We start from the raw sequence: 14,948 nt of genomic DNA, 5'->3' as shown, positions 1-14,948 counted from the left end.
CCCCACACCACCCCAGATCTAATGACACCCCACACCACCCCAGATCTAATGACACCCCACACCACCCCAGATCTAATGATACCCCACACCACCCCAAATCTAATGACACCCCACACCACCCCAGATCTAATGACACCCCACACCACCCCAGATCTAATGACACCCCACACCACCCCAGATCTAATGATACCCCGAATCACCCCAGATCTAATGACACCCCACACCACCCCAGATATAATGACACCCCACACCACCCCAAATCTAATGACACTCCACAACACCCCAGATCTAATGACACCCCACACCACCCCAAATCTAATGATACCCCACACCACCCCAGATCTAATGACACCCCACACCACCCCAAATCAAATGACACTCCACACCACCCCAGATCTAATGACACTCCACACCACCCCAAATCTAATGATACCCCACACCGCCCCAAATCTTATTACACCCCAGATCTAATGATACCCCACACCACCCCAAATCTAATGATACCCCACACCACCCTAGATCTAATGACACCCCAAATCTAATGATACCCCACACCACCCCAGATCTTATGATACCCCACACCACCCCAAATCTAATGATATCCCACACCAACCCAAATCTAATGATACCCCACACCACCCCAAATCTAATGACACCCCACACCACCCCAAATCTAATGACACCCCACACCACCCCAAATCTAATGACACCCCACACCACCCCAGATCTAATGACACCCCACACCACCCCAGATCTAATGACACCCCACACCACCCCAGATCTAATGATACCCCACACCACCCCAAATCTAATGACACCCCACACCACCCCAAATCTAATGACACCCCACACCACCCCAAATCTAATGACACCCCACACCACCCCAGATCTAATGATACCCCACACCACCCCAGATCTAATGATACCCCACACCACCCCAAATCTAATGACACCCCACACCACCTCAAATCTAATGACACCCCACACCACCCCAGATCTAATGACACCCCACACCACCCCAGATCTAATGACACCCCACACCACCCCAGATCTACTGACACCCCACACCACCCCAGATCTAGTGACACCCAATACCACCCCAAATCTAATGACACCCCACACCACCCCAGATCTAATGACACCCCACACCACCCCAGATCTAGTGACACCCCATACCACCCCAGATCTAATGACACCCCACACCACCCCAGATCTAATGATACCCCACACCGCCCCAAATCTTATTACACCCCAGATCTAATGATACCCCACACCACCCCAAATCTAATGATACCCCACACCACCCTAGATCTAATGACACCCCAAATCTAATGATACCCCACACCACCCCAGATCTTATGATACCCCACACCACCCCAAATCTAATGATATCCCACACCAACCCAAATCTAATGATACCCCACACCACCCCAAATCTAATGACACCCCACAACACCCCAGATCTAATGACACCCCACACCACCCCAGATCTAATGACACCCCACACCACCCCAGATCTAATGACACCCCACACCACCCCAAATCTAATGACACCCCACACCACCCCAAATCTAATGACACCCCACACCACCCCAAATCTAATGATACCCCACACCACCCCAAATCTAATGACACCCCACACCACCCCAAATCTAATGATACCCCACACCACCCCAGATGTAATGATACCCCACACCACCCCAGATCTAATGACACCCCACACCACCCCAAATCTAATGACACCCCACACCACCCCAGATCTAATGACACCCCACACCACCCCAGATCTAATGATACCCCACACCACCCCAGATCTAATGACACCCCACACCACCCCAGATCTAGTGACACCCCATACCACCCCATATCTAATGACACCCCACACCACCCCAGATCTAATGACACCCCACACCACCCCAGATCTACTGACACCCCATACCACCCCAAATCTAATGACACCCCACACCACCCCAGATATAATGATACCCCACACCACCCCAAATATAATGACACCCCACACCACCCCAAATCTAATGATACCCCACACCACCCCAAATATAATGATACCCCACACCACCCCAAATCTAATGATACCCCACACCACCCCAAATCTAATGATACCCCACACCACCCCAAATATAATGACACCCCACACCACCCCAAATATAATGACACCCCACACCACCCCAAATATAATGATACCCCACACCACCCCAGATCTAATGATACCCCACACCACCCCATATCTAATGACACCCCACCCCACCCCAGATCTAATGACACCCCACACCACCCCAGATCTAATGATACCCCACACCACCCCAGATCTAATGACACCCCACACCACCCCAGATCTAATGACACCCCACACCACCCCAGATCTAATGACACGCCACACCACCCCAGATCTAATGACACTCAACACCACCCCAGATCTAATGATACCCCACACCACCCCAGAATTAATGACACCCCACACCACCCCAGAGATAATGACACCCCACACCACCCCAAATCTAATGATACCCCACACCACCCCAAATCTAATGATACCCCACACCACCCCAGATCTAATGACACCCCACACCGCCCCAAATCTTATTACACCCCAGATCTAATGACACCCCACACCACCCCAGATCTAATGATACCCCACACCACCCCAGATCTAATGACACCCCACACCACCTCAGATCTAATGATACCCCACACCAACCCAGATCTAATGATACCTCACACCACCCCAGATCTAATGATACCCCACACCACCCCAGATTTAATGACACCCCACACCACCCCAGATTTAATGACACCCCACACCACCCCAAATCTAATGATACCCCACACCACCCCAGATCTAATGACACCCCACACCACCTCAGATCTAATGATACCCCACACCAACCCAGATCTAATGATACCTCACACCACCCCAGATCTAATGATACCCCACACCACCCCAGATCTAATGACACCCCACACCACCCCAGATCTAATGACACCCCACACCACCCCAGATCTAATGACACGCCACACCACCCCAGATCAAATGACACACAACACCACCCCAGAACTAATGATACCCCACACCACCCCAGATTTAATGACACCCCACACCACCCCAGATTTAATGACACCCCACACCACCCCAAATCTAATGATACCCCACACCACCCCAGATCTAATGACACCCCACACCACCCCAGATCTAATGACACCCCACACCACCCCAGATCTAATGACACGCCACACCACCCCAGATCTAATGACACTCCACACCACCCCAGATCTAATGATACCCCACACCACCCCGGATTTAATTACACCCCACACCACCCCAGATTTAATGACACCCCACACCACCCCAAATCTAATGATACCCCACACCACCCCAAATCTAATGATACCCCACACCACCCCAGATCTAATGATACCCCACACCACCCCAGATCTAATGATACCCCACACCACCCCAAATCTAATGATACCTCACACCACCCCAAATCTAATGACACCCCACACCACGCCAAATCTAATGATACCTCACACCACCCCAGATCTAATGATACCCCACACCACCCCAAATCTAATGATACCCCACACCACCCCAGATCTAATGACACCCCACACCACCCCAGATCTAATGATACCCCACACCACCCCAGATCTAATGATACCCCACACCACCCCAAATATAATGATACCCCACACCACCCCAAATCTAATGACACCCCACACCACCCCAGATCTAATGATACCCCACACCACCCCAAATCTAATGATACCCCACACCACCCCAAATCTAATGACATCCCACACCACCCCAAATCTAATGATACCCCACACCACTCCAAATCTAATGATACCCCACACCACCCCAGATCTAATGACACCCCACACCACCCCATATCTAATGACACCCCACACCACCCCAGATCTAATGACACCCCACACCACCCCAGAACTAATGACACCCCACACCGCCCCAAATCTTATTACACCCCAGATCTAATGATACCCCACACCACCCCAGATCTAATGATACCCCACACCACCCCAGATCTAATGACACACCACACCGCCCCAAATCTTATTACACCCCAGATCTAATGACACCCCACACCACCCCAAATCTAATGATACCCCACACCACCCCAAATCTAATGATACCCCACACCACTCCAAATCTAATGATACCCCACACCACCCCAGATCTAATGATACCCCACACCACCCCAGATCTAATGACACCCCACACCACCCCAGATCTAATGACACTCCACACCACCCCAGATCTAATGATACCCCACACCACCCCAGATTTAATGACACCCCACACTACCCCAGATTTAATGACACCCCACACCACCCCAGATCTAATGATACCCCACACCACCCCAGATCTAATGATACCCCACACCACCCCGATCTAATGACACCCCACACCACCCCAGATCTAATGACACCCCACACCACCCCAGATCTAATGACACCCCACACCACCCCAGATCTAATGACACTCCACACCACCCCAGATCTAATGATACCCCACACCATCCCAGATTTAATGACACCCCACACTACCCCAGATTTAATGAGACCCCGCACCACCCCAGATCTAATGATACCCCACACCACCCCAGATTTAATGACACCCCACACCACCCCAGATTTAATGACACCCCACACCACCCCAGATTTAATGACACCCCACACCACCCCAAATCTAATGATACCCCGAATCACCACAAATCTAATGACACTCCACACCACCCCAGATCTAATGACACCCCACACCACACCAGATCTAATGATACCCCACACCACCCCAGATCTAATGACACCCCACACCACCCCAGATCTAATGATACCCCACACCACCCCAGAACTAATGACACCCCACACCGCCCCAGATCTAATGACACCCCACACCACCCAAGATCTAATGATACCCCACACCACCCCAGATCTAATGACACCCCACACCACCCCAGATCTAATGACACTCCACACCACCCCAGATCTAATGATACCCCATACCACCCCAGATTTAATGACACCCCACACCACCCCAGATCTAATGACACCCCACACCACCCCAGATCTAATGATACCCCACACCCCCCAGATCTAATGACACCCCACACCACCCCAGATCTAATGATACCCCCACCACCCCAGAACTAATGACACCCCACACCGCCCCAGATCTAATGACACCCCACACCACCCCAGATCTAATGATACCCCACACCACCCCAGAACTAATGACACTCCACACCGCCCCAGATCTAATGATACCCCACACCACCCCAGAACTAATGACACCCCACACCGCCCCAGATCTAATGACACCCCACACCACCCCAGATCTAATGACACCCCACACCACCCCAGATCTAATGACACTCCACACCACCCCAGATCTAATGATACCCCACACCACCCCAGATTTAATGACACCCCACACTACCCCAGATTTAATGACACCCAACACCACCCCAGATCTAATGATACCCCACACCACCCTAGATTTAATGACACCCCACACCTCCCCAGTTTTTATGACACCCCACACCACCCCAAATCTAATGATACCCCACACCACCCCAAATCTAATGATACCCTACACCACCCCCGATCTAATGATACCCCACACCACCCCAGATCTAATGATACCCCACACCACCCCAAATCTAATGATACCTCACACCACCCCAAATCTAATGACACCCCACACCACCCCAAAGCTAATGATACCCCACACCACTCCAAATCTAATGATACCCCACACCACCCCAAATCTAATGATACCCCACACCACCCCAAATCTAATGATACCCCACCCCACCCCAAAAATAATGATGCCCCACATCACCCCAAATCTAATGATATCCCACACCACCCCAAATCTAATGATACCCCACACCACCCCAGATCTAATGATACCTCACACCACCCCAGATCTAATGATACCCCACACCACCCCAGATCTAATGATACCCCACACCACCCCAAATCTAATGATACCCCACACCACCCCAAATCTAATGACACCCCATACCACCCCAATTCTAATGATACCCCACCCCAAATCTAATGATACCCCACACCACCCCAGATCTAATGATACCCCACACCACCCCAGATCTAATGATACCCCACACCACCCCAAATCTAATGATACCTCACACCACCCCAAATCTAATGACACCCCACACCACGCCAAATCTAATGACACCCCACACCACGCCAAATCTAATGATACCTCACACCACCCCAGATCTAATGATACCCCACACCACCCCAAATCTAATGATACCCTACACCACCCCAGATCTAATGACACCCCACACCACCCCAGACCTAATGATACCCCACACCACCCCAGATCTAATGATACCCCACACCACCCCAAATATAATGATACCCCACATCACCCCAAATCTAATGACACCCCACACCACCCCAGATCTAATGATACCCCACACCACCCCAAATCTAATGATACCCCACACCACCCCAAATCTAATGACATCCCACACCACCCCAAATCTAATGATACCCCACACCACTCCAAATCTAATGATACCCCACACCACCCCAGATCTAATGACACCCCACACCACCCCATATCTAATGACACCCCACACCACCCCAGATCTAATGACACCCCACACCACCCCAGAACTAATGACACCCCACACCGCCCCAAATCTTATTACACCCCAGATCTAATGATACCCCACACCACCCCAGATCTAATGATACCCCACACCACCCCAGATCTAATGACACACCACACCGCCCCAAATCTTATTACACCCCAGATCTAATGACACCCCACACCACCCCAAATCTAATGATACCCCACACCACCCCAAATCTAATGATACCCCACACCACTCCAAATCTAATGATACCCCACACCACCCCAGATCTAATGATACCCCACACCACCCCAGATCTAATGACACCCCACACCACCCCAGATCTAATGACACTCCACACCACCCCAGATCTAATGATACCCCACACCACCCCAGATTTAATGACACCCCACACTACCCCAGATTTAATGACACCCCACACCACCCCAGATCTAATGATACCCCACACCACCCCAGATCTAATGATACCCCACACCACCCCCGATCTAATGACACCCCACACCACCCCAGATCTAATGACACCCCACACCACCCCAGATCTAATGACACCCCACACCACCCCAAATCTAATGACACCCCACACCACCCCAGATCTAATGACACCCCACACCACCCCAGAACTAATGACACCCCACACCGCCCCAAATCTTATTACACCCCAGATCTAATGATACCCCACACCACCCCAGATCTAATGATACCCCACACCACCCCAGATCTAATGACACACCACACCTCACCAAATCTTATTACACCCCAGATCTAATGACACCCCACACCACCCCATATCTAATGATACCCCACACCACCCCAAATCTAATGATACCCCACACCACTCCAAATCTAATGATACCCCACACCACCCCAGATCTAATGATACCCCACACCACCCCAGATCTAATGACACCCCACACCACCCCAGATCTAATGACACTCCACACCACCCCAGATCTAATGATACCCCACACCACCCCAGATTTAATGACACCCCACACTACCCCAGATTTAATGACACCCCACACCACCCCAGATCTAATGATACCCCACACCACCCCAGATCTAATGATACCCCACACCACCCCCGATCTAATGACACCCCACACCACCCCAGATCTAATGACACCCCACACCACCCCAGATCTAATGACACCCCACACCACCCCAGATCTAATGACACTCCACACCACCCCAGATCTAATGATACCCCACACCATCCCAGATTTAATGACACCCCACACTACCCCAGATTTAATGACACCCCACACCACCCCAGATCTAATGATACCCCACACCACCCCAGATTTAATGACACCCCACACCACCCCAGATTTAATGACACCCCACACCACCCCAGATTTAATGACACCCCACACCACCCCAAATCTAATGATACCCCGAATCACCACAAATCTAATGACACTCCACACCACCCCAGATCTAATGACACCCCACACCACCCCAGATCTAATGATACCCCACACCACCCCAGATCTAATGACACCCCACACCACCCCAGATCTAATGATACCCCACACCACCCCAGAACTAATGACACCCCACACCGCCCCCAGATCTAATGACACCCCACACCACCCCAGATCTAATGATACCCCACACCACCCCAGAACTAATGACACCCCACACCGCCCCAGATCTAATGACACCCCACACCACCCCAGATCTAATGATACCCCACACCACCCCAGAACTAATGACACACCACACCGCCCCAGATCTAATGAAACCCCACACCACCCCAGAACTAATGACACCCCACACCGCCCCAGATCTAATGACACCCCACACCACCCCAGATCTAATGACACCCCACACCACCCCAGATCTAATGACACTCCACACCACCCCAGATCTAATGATACCCCACACCACCCCAGATTTAATGACACCCCACACTACCCCAGATTTAATGACACCCCACACCACCCCAGATCTAATGATACCCCACACCACCCTAGATTTAATGACACCCCACACCTCCCCAGATTTAATGACACCCCACACCACCCCAAATCTAATGATACCCCACACCACCCCAAATCTAATGACACCCCACACCACACCAAATCTAATGATACCCCACCCCACCCCAAACATAATGATGCCCCACATCACCCCAAATCTAATGATATCCCACACCACCCCAGATCTAATGACACCCCACACCACCCCAGATCTAATGACACGCCACACCACCCCAGATCTAATGACACTCAACACCACCCCAGATCTAATGACACCCCACACCACCCCAGATCTAATGACACCCCACACCACCCCAAATCTATTGATACCCCACACCACCCCAGATCTAATGATACCTCACACCACTCCAGATCTAATGATACCCCACACCACCCCAAATCTAATGATACCCCACCCCACCCCAAACATAATGATGCCCCACATCACCCCAAATCTAATGATACCCCACACCACCCCAAATCTATTGATACCCCACCCCAAATCTAATGATACCCCACACCACCCCAAATCTAATGATACCTCACACCACCCCAAATCTAATGATACCCCACACCACCCCAAACATCACTCTGTCTACAGGTAGATGGCTTGGTGAGGTAACCTCTCATCACTCTGTCTACAGGTAGATGGCTTGGTGAGGTGACCTCTCATCACTCTGTCTACAGGTAGATGGCTTGGTGAGGTAACCTCTCATCACTCTGTCTACAGGTAGATGGCTTGGTGAGGTAACCTCTCATCACTCTGTCTACAGGTAGATGGCTTGGTGAGGTAACCTCTCATCACTCTGTCTACAGGTAGATGGCTTGGTGAGATAACCTCTCATCACTCTGTCTACAGGTAGATGGCTTGGTGAGGTAACCTCTCTCATCACTCTGTCTACAGGTAGATGGCTTGGTGAGGTAACCTCTCATCACTCTCTCTACAGGTAGATGGCTTGGTGAGATAACCTCTCATCACTCTGTCTACAGGTAGATGGCTTGGTGAGGTAACCTCTCATCACTCTGTCTACAGGTAGATGGCTTGGTGAGGTAACCTCTCATCACTCTGTCTACAGGTAGATGGCTTGGTGAGATAACCTCTCATCACTCTGTCTACAGGTAGATGGCTTGGTGAGGTAACCTCTCATCACTCTGTCTACAGGTAGATGGCTTGGTGAGGTGACCTCTCATCACTCTGTCTACAGGTAGATGGCTTGGTGAGGTGACCTCTCATCACTCTGTCTACAGGTAGATGGCTTGGTGAGGTGACCTCTCATCACTCTGTCTACAGGTAGATGGCTTGGTGAGGTAACCTCTCATCACTCTGTCTACAGGTAGATGGCTTGGTGAGGTAACCTCTCATCACTCTGTCTACAGGTAGATGGCTTGGTGAGGTAACCTCTCATCACTCTGTCTACAGGTAGATGGCTTGGTGAGGTAACCTCTCATCACTCTGTCTACAGGTAGATGGCTTGGTGAGGTAACCTCTCATCACTCTGTCTACAGGTAGATGGCTTGGTGAGGTAACCTCTCATCACTCTGTCTACAGGTAGATGGCTTGGTGAGGTAACCTCTCATCACTCTGTCTACAGGTAGATGGCTTGGTGAGGTAACCTCTCATCACTCTGTCTACAGGTAGATGGCTTGGTGAGGTAACCTCTCATCACTCTGTCTACAGGTAGATGGCTTGGTGAGGTAACCTCTCATCACTCTGTCTGCAGGTAGATGGCTTGGTGAGGTAACCTCTCATCACTCTGTCTACAGGTAGATGGCTTGGTGAGGTAACCTCTCATCACTCTGTCTACAGGTAGATGGTTTGGTGAGGTAACCTCTCATCACTCTGTCTACAGGTAGATGGCTTGGTGAGGTAACCTCTCATCACTCTGTCTACAGGTAGATGGCTTGGTGAGGTAACCTCTCATCACTCTGTCTACAGGTAGATGGCTTGGTGAGGTGACCTCTCATCACTCTGTCTACAGGTAGATGGCTTGGTGAGGTAACCTCTCATCACTCTGTCTACAGGTAGATGGCTTGGTGAGGTAACCTCTCTCATCACTCTGTCTACAGGTAGATGGCTTGGTGAGGTAACCTCTCTCATCACTCTGTCTACAGGTAGATGGCTTGGTGAGGTAACCTCTCATCACTCTGTCTACAGGTAGATGGCTTGGTGAGGTAACCTCTCATCACTCTGTCTACAGGTAGATGGCTTGGTGAGGTAACCTCTCTCATCACTCTGTCTACAGGTAGATGGCTTGGTGAGGTAACCTCTCATCACTCTGTCTACAGGTAGATGGCTTGGTGAGGTAACCTCTCATCACTCTGTCTACAGGTAGATGGCTTGGTGAGGTAACCTCTCATCACTCTGTCTACAGGTAGATGGCTTGGTGAGGTAACCTCTCATCACTCTGTCTACAGGTAGATGGCTTGGTGAGGTAACCTCTCATCACTCTGTCTACAGGTAGATGGCTTGGTGAGGTAACCTCTCATCACTCTGTCTACAGGTAGATGGTTTGGTGAGGTAACCTCTCATCACTCTGTCTACAGGTAGATGGCTTGGTGAGGTAACCTCTCATCACTCTGTCTACAGGTAGATGGCTTGGTGAGGTAACCTCTCATCACTCTGTCTACAGGTAGATGGCTTGGTGAGGTAACCTCTCATCACTCTGTCTACAGGTAGATGGCTTGGTGAGGTAACCTCTCATCACTCTGTCTACAGGTAGATGGCTTGGTGAGGTAACCTCTCATCACTCTGTCTACAGGTAGATGGCTTGGTGAGGTAACCTCTCATCACTCTGTCTACAGGTAGATGGCTTGGTGAGGTGACCTCTCATCACTCTGTCTACAGGTAGATGGCTTGGTGAGGTAACCTCTCATCACTCTGTCTACAGGTAGATGGTTTGGTGAGGTAACCTCTCATCACTCTGTCTACAGGTAGATGGCTTGGTGAGGTAACCTCTCATCACTCTGTCTACAGGTAGATGGCTTGGTGAGGTAACCTCTCATCACTCTGTCTACAGGTAGATGGCTTGGTGAGGTAACCTCTCATCACTCTGTCTACAGGTAGATGGCTTGGTGAGGTAACCTCTCATCACTCTGTCTACAGGTAGATGGCTTGGTGAGGTAACCTCTCATCACTCTGTCTACAGGTAGATGGCTTGGTGAGGTAACCTCTCATCACTCTGTCTGCAGGTAGATGGCTTGGTGAGATAACCTCTCATCACTCTGTCTACAGGTAGATGGTTTGGTGAGGTAACCTCTCATCACTCTGTCTACAGGTAGATGGCTTGGTGAGGTAACCTCTCATCACTCTGTCTACAGGTAGATGGCTTGGTGAGGTAACCTCTCATCACTCTGTCTACAGGTAGATGGCTTGGTGAGGTAACCTCTCATCACTCTGTCTACAGGTAGATGGCTTGGTGAGGTAACCTCTCATCACTCTGTCTACAGGTAGATGGCTTGGTGAGGTAACCTCTCATCACTCTGTCTACAGGTAGATGGCTTGGTGAGGTAACCTCTCATCACTCTGTCTACAGGTAGATGGCTTGGTGAGGTAACCTCTCATCACTCTGTCTACAGGTAGATGGCTTGGTGAGGTAACCTCTCATCACTCTGTCTACAGGTAGATGGCTTGGTTAGGGTGAATGGAGAGACTCTCCCGTCCTCCCCGCCTTCCTCACCCCTTCAATCCCCCTCCTCACCCATTCACTCCCCCCAGCCCACCGAACACCCTGGTGCCAATCAGAAGACACAGGTGTCGGCAGTCAGCACCCTGATTGGAGGGAGGAACTGTGTTGTCACGACGACCATCGTGACGGAACTCACCCAGACACACCTGCAGCCACATCCGTTAGATATGCTCAGCAACACACAGGTGGGGAGCCACACCCACTCTCATTCATTTATTGACATTTGGTTGATTGATTGAATGGTTCTGATGCTCTTGGTTCCTTATTGATTGTCTGTTAGGTGAACGGCTCCATGGCATTGTCAAGGAGATCAGGGGAGGAGGCGGGGTCTGACTCTTCATTGCTTAGCAACCAGAACACCTACTCATCCTCGGTGACAGGTACGATGATATTACCCAGATTCCTGTTGCTGGGTGAACCAGATTAGTGTTAATGCTGCTGCTGTAGCTAACACACTGTGTGTGTTTCCCTCCACAGGAGGACTGGAGGGGAGCAGTGGGACGGTGAGTACCATTATAGCTCAGCATTTTCATTCTACAACTTGACCTTTATTCTAGAACCTGACCTTCATTCTAGAACTTGATTTTATTCTAGAACCTGACCTTCATTCTACAACTTGATCTATGTTCTAGAACCTGACCTTCATACTACAACTTGATCTTTATTCTCAAACCTGACCTTCATTCTAGAACTTGACCTTTATTCTATAACCTGACCTTCATTCTACAACTTGATCTATGTTCTAGAACCTGAGCTTCATACTACAACTTGATCTTTATTCTAGAACCTGACCTTCATACTACAACTTGATTTTTATTCTCAAACCTGATCTTCATTCTAGAACGACGTTTATTCTAGAACCTGACCTTCATACTAGAACTTGACCTTTATTCTAGAACCTGACCTTCAGTCTACAACTTGTTCTTTATTCTAGAACCTGACCTGCATTCTAGAACTTGATTTTATTCTAGAACCGGACGTTGATTCTAGAACTTGATCTTTATTCTAGAACCTGACCTTCATTCTACAACTTGATTTTTATTTTAGAACCTGACCTTCATTCTAGAACTTGACCTTTATTGCAGAACCTGACTTTCATACTAGAACTTGATCTTTATTCTAGAACTTTGCCTGTTCTCTCGTCTCACCTTTCCTTTCCTTGTGTGTGTGTGTGTGTGTGTGTGTGTGTGTGTGTGTGTGTGTGTGTGTGTGTGTGTGTGTGTGTGTGTGTGTGTGTGTGTGTGTGTGTGTGTGTGTGTGTGGTAGATGGAGAGCCCCATGTTGAACCTGGCTAAGCGTGTAGATCACTGGGTGTGGAACCCTGAGGATGAGAGGAGACGACAGGAGAAGTGGCAGCAGGAGCAGGAGAGATTCCTACAGGTGTGTGAGAGGAGACTACAGGAGAGGTGATAACAGGAGAGGAGATAACAGGAGAGATTCCTACAGGTGTGTGAGAGGAGACTACAGGAGAGGAGATAACAGGAGAGGAGATAACAGGAGAGGAGACTACAGGAGAGGAGATAACAGGAGAGGAGACTACAGGAGAGGAGATAACAGGAGAGGAGACTACAGGAGAGGAGATAACAGGAGAGGAGATAACAGGAGAGGAGATAACAGGAGAGGAGATAACAGGAGAGGAGACTACAGGAGAGGTGATAACAGGAGAGGAGATAACAGGAGAGGAGATAACAGGAGAGGAGATAACAGGAGAGGAGATAACAGGAGAGGAGATAACAGGAGAGGAGATAACAGGAGAGGAGATAACAGGAGAGGTGATAACAGGAGAGGAGATAACAGGAGAGGAGATAACAGGAGAGATTCCTACAGGTGTGTGAGAGGAGACTACAGGAGAGGTGATAACAGGAGAGGAGATAACAGGAGAGATTCCTACAGGTGTGTGAGAGGAGACTACAGGAGAGGTGATAACAGGAGAGGAGATAACAGGGAGTGGAGACAGTGGAGGAGGATAGTTACAGCCAGGTATGGGACAGGGACAGGGACAGTGGAGGAGGATAGTTACAGCCAGGTATGGGACAGGGACAGGGACAGTGGAGGAGGATAGTTACAGCCAGGTATGGGACAGTGGAGGAGGATAGTTACAGCCAGGTATGGGACAGTGGAGGAGGATAGTTACAGCCAGGTATGGGACAGGGACAGTGGAGGAGGATAGTTACAGCCAGGTATGGGACAGGGACAGTGGAGGAGGATAGTTACAGCCAGGTATGGGACAGGGACAGTGGAGGAGGATAGTTACAGCCAGGTATGGGACAGGGACAGGGACAGTGGAGGAGGATAGTTACAGCCAGGTATGGGACAGGGACAGGGACAGTGGAGGAGGATAGTTACAGCCAGGTATGGGACAGGGACAGTGGAGGAGGATAGTTACAACCAGGTATGGGACAGGGACAGGGACAGTGGAGGAGGATAGTTACAGCCAGGTATGGGACAGGGACAGTGGAGGAGGATAGTTACAACCAGGTATGGGACAGGGACAGTGGAGGAGGATAGTTACAGCCAGGTATGGGACAGGGACAGTGGAGGAGGATAGTTACAACCAGGTATGGGACAGGGACAGGGACAGTGGAGGAGGATAGTTACAGCCAGGTATG

The 14,948-nt window shown here is 50.2% G+C and overlaps 1 protein-coding gene across 1 annotated transcript in view; it reads left to right on the top strand.

Moving 5' to 3' along the window:
- The window catches only part of LOC135507248 (LIM and calponin homology domains-containing protein 1-like), a 114,150-nt gene that overhangs the window by 81,557 nt on the left and 17,645 nt on the right, over positions 1-14,948 (top strand). Inside the window, exons 14-17 of the mRNA XM_064926844.1 lie at positions 12,273-12,524; positions 12,620-12,719; positions 12,817-12,842; positions 13,606-13,719. Coding sequence (XP_064782916.1) covers positions 12,273-12,524; positions 12,620-12,719; positions 12,817-12,842; positions 13,606-13,719 — 492 coding nt within the window. The remainder of the gene's footprint in view (positions 1-12,272; positions 12,525-12,619; positions 12,720-12,816; positions 12,843-13,605; positions 13,720-14,948) is intronic.

The sequence above is a fragment of the Oncorhynchus masou genome, chromosome 20 (genome assembly GCF_036934945.1).
Source record: "Oncorhynchus masou masou isolate Uvic2021 chromosome 20, UVic_Omas_1.1, whole genome shotgun sequence".
Classification (NCBI taxonomy): Eukaryota; Metazoa; Chordata; class Actinopteri; order Salmoniformes; family Salmonidae; genus Oncorhynchus; species Oncorhynchus masou.
This window is presented reverse-complemented; position numbering and strand designations above follow the sequence as displayed.